At 49.1% G+C, this 10,432-nt stretch overlaps 1 protein-coding gene across 2 annotated transcripts in view; it reads right to left on the reverse strand.

Moving 5' to 3' along the window:
* TGFBR2 (transforming growth factor beta receptor 2) overlaps positions 1-1,057 on the reverse strand; it is an 86,919-nt gene extending 85,862 nt beyond the window's left edge. For both annotated transcript variants that reach the window (XM_080934075.1, XM_080934074.1), the window contains exon 1: positions 721-1,057. In XM_080934075.1, the coding sequence (XP_080790201.1) occupies positions 721-814 (94 nt within the window). In that variant the 5' untranslated portion in view covers positions 815-1,057. The remainder of the gene's footprint in view (positions 1-720) is intronic.
* Positions 1,058-10,432: the final 9,375 nt, after the last annotated feature.

Below are 10,432 nucleotides of genomic sequence, written 5' to 3' on the forward strand. Positions count from 1 at the left end.
TGTCAGATTTAAAAATTCCCAAGCAAGTCCTTAGGAAGGAGCCCTGGTTCCTACTTTTCTCCCTTAACTACTACCCCTGCGATGGGACCCGGAAGGCAGCCTGGATTAGGTGTTTCCACTCAATGGCAGCTGCTGAAATCTATAATTCCAGGCAGCACCCCTGCAGTCCAGCACGTAGTAGGCGCGCACGTAAGTTTTTTCTCAGTCATTAACCTGACCACCTTCACTGGGTTCCCATCCCAGCAGGCCAGGAAACAGTGAGGCTAGGGATTATGCAGTGAGTTGCGGCCCAGAATCCCTCTCGAGGTGGCAGAACCGAGGGCTGAGAGTCTGGTTCAGTCGCGGTGTCTAGAGCAGTAGGTGGCCCAGGTGTGCAGCAGCTGGGCGGCCAGTCCCCTGCCGATGTTCCTCCAAGTTCCAACTTCTTAAACTTCCATTTCCGGGGGTGCAGGCCCCTCGCGGCCACCCTCGCCTTTCGTAAGCGCACAAAGGGGTCAGGAGCGTCCCCTAAGTCCCCCGCAAGTGGACAGTCCTGCTCTTTCGAGAGAGATCTTCCCCGGGTCCCCGCGGGCCTGAGCCCCGACTCGGGCCGCTACAAACTTCCCGTTTCCGCCCTCGCGCCGGGTCCCGCGGCCGACTGTCAATCGCTGCCCTGGGGGCTGGAGAAGGAGCGGGGAGCCCTAGTGAACCCCCAGCGTCGCGCCTCGGCCACTCACTTACCCGACTTGGGAACGTGCGGCGGGATCGTGCTGGCGATGCGCGTCCACAGGACGATGTGCAGCGGCCACAGGCCCCGGAGCAGCCCCCGACCCATGGCAGCCCCCGTCGCTCGTCATAGACCGGCCCCTGGGGCGCCGCGAACCGAGCCTCGGGGACCCCGGGCTGCGCCTTTACTCCTCGCAGTCTCAGGATGCCCGCGCCGCTCGGAGCGCGCTGGGCAAAGGTGCGGGCCAGATGTGGCCGGCGATCCCGGGAGCTCGGAGGCCCGGAGGAGGCCCCCGGCGGCCGAGGAGAGCTGCGCAGGAGGCTGGGGCTCCGTCCCCCAGGCGAGCGTGTGCGCGCGCGGGGGGGTGTCGTCGGTCGGTGCGCGCGAGTGACTCACTCATCAACTTTACCCGGGCGCCGAGAGGGAAACAGGAAACTCCTCGCCAACAGCTGGGCAGAGCCTCTCGCCTCCGGAGAGCCTCCCAGCTCCGGCCCTCTCCTCCAGCCTTCCTCCGGCCGCCAATCAAGGCCGCTGGATTGGACCTTGCGGGGACTCTACAAACTTTGAGCCACCCACTCCCAGCGCTCCCATGCACCCCCCCACCCCGCCCCCCAACCAAGTCCGGGCTCCAAGTTCAAACTCAGAAGTGACTAAGCACACGTTTCGCAAAAACAAGCCCGAAAGTGGTGTGAAGCACTTTTCTTGATACCCCTCCAAGCACCCCCACCCCCACCTTCTAGGCATTGCTCTCCCGGGGGCTTCATAATTCCGTTGAGACCCAGGAGGGAGCTCTGAAATACAGCTCCAGAGTTCTGAACACATTGTTTCCCCTAATAAAATAACGGTAAGCACTTCATGAGAGTTTAGTTTCAGTTTTAAAGTACTTGCATGCAGTGATCACGTTGTAAAGGACTGTTTCTTACTATGGAACTGAAATTCAGGGGCTTGCCTCAGAGTTTAACGTGCGTGTTAATCACGTTGGGTTGTGAATTTAGCTAACCTGCAGGTTCTCCTTCAGTAGGTCTGGACCGAGAGCGGCTGCATTTCTAATGAGCACCTGGGTAGAGCCTCCCATTGGAGGGACCATTTCCTGGGCGTGGTCTGCTGGGTGAAGCCAAATAGTGAGCCCCGAGGTAGGGCTGGTATTTTCAGGGTGTTGCCTGTAAGAAGTGTGTTTGGGGCCAGGCGGTGATGGCGCACGTGGGCGGGCCTTTCTGAGTTCGGGGCCATCCTAGTCTACAGAGTGAGGTCCAGGGCAGCTAAAGCTGTACTGTACTGGGGGGGAGGTGTCTTTGGTGGTGGGGTCTGCCTTCTGTTTTCCAATGGTTTGATAATTCAGGTAAGGAGAGAAAATACTAGGAAGACCCATCAAAATTTCCATTCGTTCTGGGGTGACCAGGTTTTCCGGAAACAATCTCTATGGTGTGTGTGTGTGTGTGTGTGTGTGTGTGTGTGTGTGTGTGTGTGTGTGTGTGTGTGTGTGTGTGCGTGTGTGTGCCTGTCTGTGTGGGGCACATGGAGACCATAGATCCACGCGCAATGTGCACCTCAATCGCCTCGACTGATTTGCTTTTAAGGGCTTATTTTATGTGTGAGCACCTAGCCTGCATGTCCGTAGGTGTACCGTGTGCACGCCTGTTGCAGAAGAAGCTAGGAGAGGACATAAAATCTGAAACTAGGGTCACCAAAGGCAGCACAAGTCACAGGTCCAGGAGGTGACTATGTGAGTGCTGGGAACTGAATCTGGGTCTCTGTAGAAACAGCAAGTGCTCCGAATTGCTGAGCCAGCTCTTCAGCCCCTTGCCTGGTATGAATTTCCCACTGATCCTGGCGATGGAAGACCAGCTAGACCAGATGGTCAACAACCCAGTCATCCTTCCATCTCTGCTTCACCAGCACTGGGGTTTCAGATGCATCTGTGCCAGCTTTGTGGGAGAGGGTTATATGTTTGTGTACATGTGAGTGTGGATGTATACACGCATAGATGTACATGGACAAGGTCTCACAATGAACCTAAGACTAGGCTGGTGACCAGCAAGCTTCAATGATCCTCCTGTCTCCACTCCACAACACTGGGCTTATGGGCGCACGAAAGCCAATGGTGGACTTTTTATGTGGGTGGTGGGACCTGAACTTTTATTTCATTGTTTGTGCTCTAACATCTAGGGAAGTCAAGGCTTAAACTCAAGCAGGGCAGGAACCTGGAGGCAGGAACTGAAGCAGAAGCCATGGAGAAGAGCTACTTACTGACTTACTCAACCTGCTCTCTTATATAACCCAGGACCATCTGCCCAGAGGTGCTACCACCCACAGTGAGAAGGGCCCTCCCACGTCAATCACCAATAAGCCCACAGGCCAATCTGATGGAGGCATTTTTTTCTTAATTATGGTTCCCTCTTCTCAGATAATTATAGCTTGCATCAACAACAAAACACCATGATAGAAGGTTTAAGAGACACTGTCTGCTCGTACAGTTAATTGTGCCCAAGACAGGCTTTCTGCTAGATTCACCCAGAACAAAGGCAGAGGGCCCTTCCTCAAACCTAATGCCTACAGGTGACTTTGGTAGGCTAAGGGTGAATTGTTAAAGCTGGAACTCTGGGTCTTGTTTGGCACCCAAAACTGCCACTGGATGTACCTTCTAGGGAAGGGTCATCTTTTATCAATGAGTTTCTGTCTCTCATGCATCTGGTGAGGGAGTACATGAACAGACAGGAGGAGGGCGGGGGCTGGTCAGCACATGCAGCCTTGGGGTTACCCCATGTTAGTGAGGGAGACATGCTGAGTTCAAAGTCGGATTTCCTTCTTGGGCGGTCTTCACTGGCATCTCTTGAGCATTTGTCTTGAGGTCACTGACTCTCAGCAAGGCCACTGAAGGCCCTTCCATTCGTTGCCTGAGAGCTGAGCTGAAAACATCCTTCAAGCGCAAGTTCTGTTACCAACTCCTTGAATAGCATCACAGAGCTCAATGGGCTTGAGGAAGTATGAGGAAGCCCTTGCAGCTGCCCCAGAGTCCTCATTCTCCACACAGCCCTGTTCTGCTCAGAGCCTGTTCTGCATTTCCAGAGCCCTGCTCCTGCAGAGTCCTGACTTCCCACTGCGACCTCCTCTGTCCTTGTTGACTCAATGTCCAAGGTTAGTTCCTGTCCTCGTCTGTCTGAATATATCTGTGTAGAGTAGGGTTTGAGTCTCCCACTGATCATGGGGATCAGTGGACTGGTTGGCCAGCAAACCCTAAAGATCCTCCTGTCTCTGCCTCCTCAGCACTGGTTTCAGACACATCTATACCAGTTGTGTATGTGTGTGTGTGTGTTCTATGTGCACATGTGTGCATGGCTCCATATGCCTGTCCTTAGGCACTTATTTCATGTTATGCTTATATTTCATTTTGTCTGTCTGAGATGGAATCTCATGTATTTTGCTGACCTCCAACTGGCCAGGTAGCTGAGGCTAACTTTGAACTCTGGCTCCTCCTACCTACATCTCTCAACTGCTGAGTTTACAGGTGTTCATCCATGCCTATAGCTTTTACAACATTTATCATATATAGGTTCCATGATGTTTCTCACTAACTCTCAATCCCATTCCTTCAACTCCAAAGGCCAAGAGCAGGTGCGATGCACCTATCTGTCCTTACTTCTGAATCCGTGTACTAAACATGTCTCAGGTGTGTGGTCAAGCGTGTGTTGGCTAAGTGAGCACATGAGGTGACAAGGTGTCAGATGACAAGTGACCTCGGGTACCCAGTTATTTCATAATTCTGAGAAGAGCATTATGTAACCCGACAGTTAGAGATATGAATAGACGAGCTCTTTGCCAATGTTACTTCCCTCTCCTGAGAAAGGAGAAATGAGCCCGTTCTCTGCTGTCTTCTTAATTTTCCCAGTGTTTGCCCAAGTTCTCTACCCATGACAGATGTGCTATCTTCTCTGTGTGTGCTCAAACAAGCAAAGATCCCAACCATCCCCAGAACCCTGGAGAGACAGCACAATGGATAAAGGGTAATGAGGCTTCAAAAGAATTGGTTTATTGGAAAAAAAAAAAAACAGAAATATTATAAGAATATGCTTCTGTTTTAATCCCAAGTGTGGGGATTTGGGGATGCTTTGAACTCTCCACAGCAACTGACTATGATTTGCCTCGTGCTCTAGCAGAGGTATGTGGTTTTTTAGCTGTCCATAGTTCCTGAAACTGAGTGATGTTTGGAATTCAGGAACTTATCAGAGGATATATAAATGCTAGAGCCTGAAGAGGTGAGGGTTGTTGCTCATTCAGTGGGGTTGGCTGAGGTTCGTTAGTAGTTATGCTCAAGGAAGAAACAAAGAGAAATTAGATTCAGATCTTCCTCCCCCCCCCCACCTCTCTCTCTCCCTCTCCTTTTATCTTGCTCTCCTATCTAGTGACAGGGGTTGAAATGGAGGGAGAATAAAGGGTGGGAAAAAGGACCTACAATGTAGGAAAGACCATTTACAAGCAAAGGAGAAAAAAGGAAGAAATTAGACTCACAGATTCCTTCCCTTGCCCTCTGTCCCACTGATAGGGGGTAAAACTGGGGGTGGGGATGAAGGATAGGGAAAAGAAGAACCCACAAAGTAGCAAAGACCAGCTACAATAAAGCATTTGTCTTGCAAGCAGGAAAGCCTGCATGGAAGCCCAGAAGCTACATAAATGAAGCCAGGCCTAGTGGCACCAGGTTGTAATTCCAGCTCTTGGAGGAGATGGAAGCTAATGGACCTATGAGGCTTGCTGGCTCTCCAGGCTAGCCCACTTGGTAAGTCTTGGACCAGCTAGCCGGAGAACTTGTCTAAAACACACACACACACACACACACACACACACACACACACGAAGACCACAGCTGTGTTAGATGCATGCTATACCTGGATGCTGAGTCTGAGCATCTAGCTTCTTGCTGGAGCACTGGGTCTTGTATCACACTGCTAAATTGACAGCACCTGTGTTAACCTTTCACACTGTTGACCTAACCCAGTCAGCGCCGGAAGTGCAAACTCATCTTCTAAATATCAGGGTGAGATCCCAGCACCCTAACCCCATGTGCAAGGCAATTAGATTCTCTGAAACAATACTGAAAAGACTTAAACTTTCAAAGAGTCTGCCCTTTCTCTGGGATGCTTACAAAAGGCAAGTCTGATGGCCTCAGCGGGGATTTATGTGAGCTGGGTATAGTGGTTCTTGTTAGTAGTCCCACAACCGGAGAGACCAAGATGCTCTGATGGTAGCGCATTCGAGCCCAGCCTGATCTACTTAAGGTATTCCAGTCTAGACTGAGTTACAGAGAGAGACCATATCTCAAAATACCAAAAGGGGAAAAGAGTAGGTACTGTTTTCATACATCATTTTAAACTTGGATTATCATAATCTTCTGTGCCCAAAATATACAAGTGTAAATTATGGGGCTTGCAAAATGGCTCAGAGAGAGAGAGAGGCCTGAAGCTAAGCCTGACTATCTGAGTTCAATCCCTGGTACCCACCATAGTGCTGGGAGACAACTGATTCTGCAAGTTGTCCTTTGACATCCACAACATGTGTCATGAGATATGTTCATGCTCTCCCCATGGAAAAAGGAGAGAAACCTTGAGACACATGCATGCTCCTCCCTAAGGAGGAAGGACAGAAAGAATAAAAGTGTACATTACAGTTTTTTTAAAGAGTAATTTGTGGCTTTGTTTTCCTTTAAATAATTACTTAATTTAGTGTGTATATATAACTGTGTGCACATGTGTGCATATATGTACACATGTGTGTATGTGTCTTGTGTGAGTATGCACATGTGTGCCTGTCCATGTCCGTGTCAATGCCCATGCCCGTGTGTCTGTGTATGTGTGTGTGTCTGTGTATGTCTCTGTGTGTGTATCTGTATGTGTCTCTGTGTGTGTGTATCTGTGTGTGTGTCTGTATGTGTGTATGTGTGTGTGTTTGTGTATGTGTCTGGTGTGTGTTTATGTGTGTGTCAGTGTGTGTGTGTATGGTGTGGTGTGTGTGTGTGTGTGTGTGGTATGTGTGGTGTGTGGTGTGTGTGTGTGTGTGTGTGTGTGTGTGTGTGTGTGAGCTTAGTAGATTCAGGTCTCTCCCTCAACCCATTCTGCCAAGGAACTGAACTTGGGTCTTCAGCCTTGGCAGCAAGCTCTCCCCCAGCCTCACTGAGGCACATCGTCTGTATCTCACATATTTCGCACTTTGGTCCATCCTGACAGGGAGTACGTTAAGGTCTTCATTTACTTTTGAGAGCTCACAAAACATTCTTTTCCCCCTTAGATTTCTACTTTGTGTTCCCACAGCATATGTATTCAGTTTTTACTGGAGGCGGAAATGACTGTATCTATTTTCCCAATCCATCTTCTTGTTTGCCCTTCTTCCTGGCTCTTCATGGGCTGCAGTTATGCATGTTTACATAAAGTATTAGGATATTCTTTTTAGAAAAGTGTAACACTCTACAAATACAATGCATGCTAATCTTAGGGTACTAGAAACTGCAGATAAGCCTTCCAGAAAAAAACCAAGATGAACCTAGCCAGAACCTAACAGAGAATCGTGGCTAACATTTGTGAGCAAGTGCTAGCCTAGTCTTCCTGTTACAGATGAAGAATGTGGGGATTAGTGAGATTAAGCACTTGGCAAAGGTCCCACAGCCAGTGGCACAGAGTCCAGGCCCAAACCGAGCCTTCCAGGTGCAGAGTCTGGGCTCTAAAACTTCACTCAGAAGGTTCAGGGAACAGCACTCCAAAGTACATGGCTTTGGCTTACCCCTTGCTGAGTTTTGAAGATGCTCCAAAACACAAATGCAGGCAAGGCTTTCCTGGATCCCCCTTATCTGCCTTTAGACAGAGCCTGAGTAAGAAGTCTCCCTAGAGTCTCAACTATCCAGAAAGATTAACTGTATCTCAAGAAAAAAGACTAGAGGTTGACCCCACACCTGGGCACCCTGCACTGCACACTAAGGTGTGTCCTGAGACCTCACTGATCCCAATTCTGTGGACACCCCTCCGGGTACCACTCTGGGTGCCACTCCCTCCTCTTCCAGAGGGTACCAGGCTCCTGTCACATCCCATCTGGGCTCCATGTGCTCAGGTGCCTTTCCTCTGTTGCCCTGGTGCCCCTGGTAGGTTCAAACAGCTTCTCTGCCACTAACTTACGTGTTACTTAGAAGCTGTGGTCATTACATTGTCAGATTCCCTTCTTGACACAGAAATAAGTTGTATGATTTTAAGACAACTCCGGAGTGACCAAATCCCTCTTAGTGATACTTGTACAACTAGTTACAGTGGTTTGAATAAGAATGTCCTCGCTGGCATTTAAACACTAGGTCCCCAGTTGGTGGTTTAAGGGGGGTTAGGAAGTGCACCACCAAGGATAGGTTTTGAGGCTAAAAGCCTTGAGCTACTTCCAGTTTCCTCTCTCTTCTTCCTGTGCGTGGTTGAGACGAGAGTTCTGTTTCCTGCTCCTGCAACCATGTCCTCAGGTTACAGCATTGGTTCCCCACCATGGTGGAGACTCTTATCCCTTTGCAACCCTTGGTCGTAGTATTTTTATCTCGGCAACAGAGAAGCCCTCCTGTCCCCCAACAATCATATAATGGCATCACCCTCCACCGGGAGGTGTCTATGTTTAGCTCCAACCTCATGTTCAACAGATGAAGCCACTTGGATTCAGCTCACCTGGTGTTCTATCTCATCTCCTGAGCTTCCGGTGGCTAGTTGGATGGTTAATCTTCATCATCACCTTATTGGGAGTTGGAATGGCCTCTGGGCGCGTCTGGGAGGATGTTGCAGTGCATTTCAGTGAAGGGACCTTGACTCTACATGAGCTGGAGGCCCGGACTAAAGTAAAAGAGAAGCTGAGCAGAGCATCCACCTTCACCCCTCTCTGCTTCCTGACTGCGGATGCCAAGTGACCGGCAGCTTCACAACCCTTGGACCATGACTTCCCTCTAGTTTGACCAGGTGTCATGGCCTAGGGCTGTGATCCCAGCATTTGGGAAGCTCGGCGGGAAGATAGTGAGTTTGAAGCTAGCCCAAGATACACAGTGAGAGCACCTCAAAACAGAACAAGATGTGTCATTTGCTTCTTAGCCCTGCTGTACCGACCCTCTTGTCCATGCTCAAGAGGAGGGCAAGACAATTAGAGATGCTTGACCTCTCCCTGCAGCAATGAAACCCCAAAAGGTCACATTTGACAGCACTGTGTGTGTAGAACGTAATCTCTCACTGCAGATGTCACAGGAGCTTATCAACTCCTTCTGAAAGGGACACTAGCTCATCTTTCCTTAGTATCCTGAGATAGTGACTCTCACACAGGGATAGGTAGGAGGAAGTCTGGTTGTCCATTTTCTGTCTCCTTGACTCTGGGTTTGTTGACTTGATTCTAATGGCTGCGACAGACTACCTAAAGGAGAGATGATTTTAAAAAAGAACATATTTATTTTAAGATCATAGCCGTCAAAACTTCGATTTAAAATAGCAGGGAGGTGATCATGGGTCAACCCTTTTCAACTCAAGAGGACACATAGCAGTGGAAGAGGGGCCAGTGCTAGATCTGACCTATGACCTCATACCCCCTGTGACTCTGAACCTCCAATCAGGTTCCACCTTCCACAGTTCTACCCTCCCCACAATAGTTTCTTCAAAATCTTAATCTATTAAATTCTTCATTAGCACAGAACCCTTATAATTTAATCATTGTTGGAAAGACCCTCACAGATTCACTTCAAAGTACACTGTAGGAATTTCCAGGGTGCTTCTTGATCTTGTCATGTTGATGACCCTCCATTACTCTAGGTGGGCTAGTTTTTCACTTGTCGGTAAGAGATCTTCTCTATCAGAAACCAGTGACTAGGTATGAATTCTCCATATTCTGAGACCACCCAACTCAGACACAGTCCAAGCTGAGAATGTGAGAAGTAGCCAGGGGAAGGAGTATGAAGCTTTCCAGCAACCAGTTCATTTCCCCTGTGCTGTACCTCTTAGTGTTTGTCTATTTGACCTAAACTATAGTCTCTTTTGAAAGAGGGAACCTTATCTGCAGAATCGCTCCCATCTGATTGATATGTGGCCATGTCTGTGGGGAGAAACTCAAAACAAAACAAAATAAAATGAGGGGGGAAAAAGTGTGAACCAAGTGTAGGGCAAAGTTCTACTGTATGAATACAGAAAGGGCAGCAGACTTCTCAACTGAAATGGGCAGAAGTTAAGACAGCCAGTTTGGCAGAATATAGCATCCAGAGGAGATGTGGGGTGACCCAGAAGACAGCCTCCAACAAGTCCTGTGCTTGATGATAAGGGCTGTCACCAGTGATCTATGAATAATTACTATCTTAGTTACTGTTCTGTTGCTGAAAAGACTTGATGACCAAAGCAAGTTATGGAGGAAGTGTCTATTGGGACTTTTGGGTCCTGAGGCGGGGTAAGGGGGAGAGTCCCTCATGATGGAGGAGCATGGTAGCAGATGGGAAGCTGAGAGATTACGTCCTCAACTGCAAACACCGAGAAGATCCAGCCAACTGGAAGTGGAGCGTGTGGCCCTGGTGACATTTCCTTCAGTAGGTGGTACCTTTCCCAACACCCTCTCCCACCGCAAGTAGTGCCATCATCTGGCACTACACGTTCAGACATACAAGCCACTGACTGCATCAGGAAGGGAACTAACCCATAGGAAACTGGGTCAGGGCAGAGCCATCGTTGTCAAAAATAAAAACAAAACAAAACAAAA

This window comes from Micromys minutus (genome assembly GCF_963924665.1).
Source record: "Micromys minutus genome assembly, chromosome: 21".
Taxonomy (NCBI): Eukaryota; Metazoa; Chordata; class Mammalia; order Rodentia; family Muridae; genus Micromys; species Micromys minutus.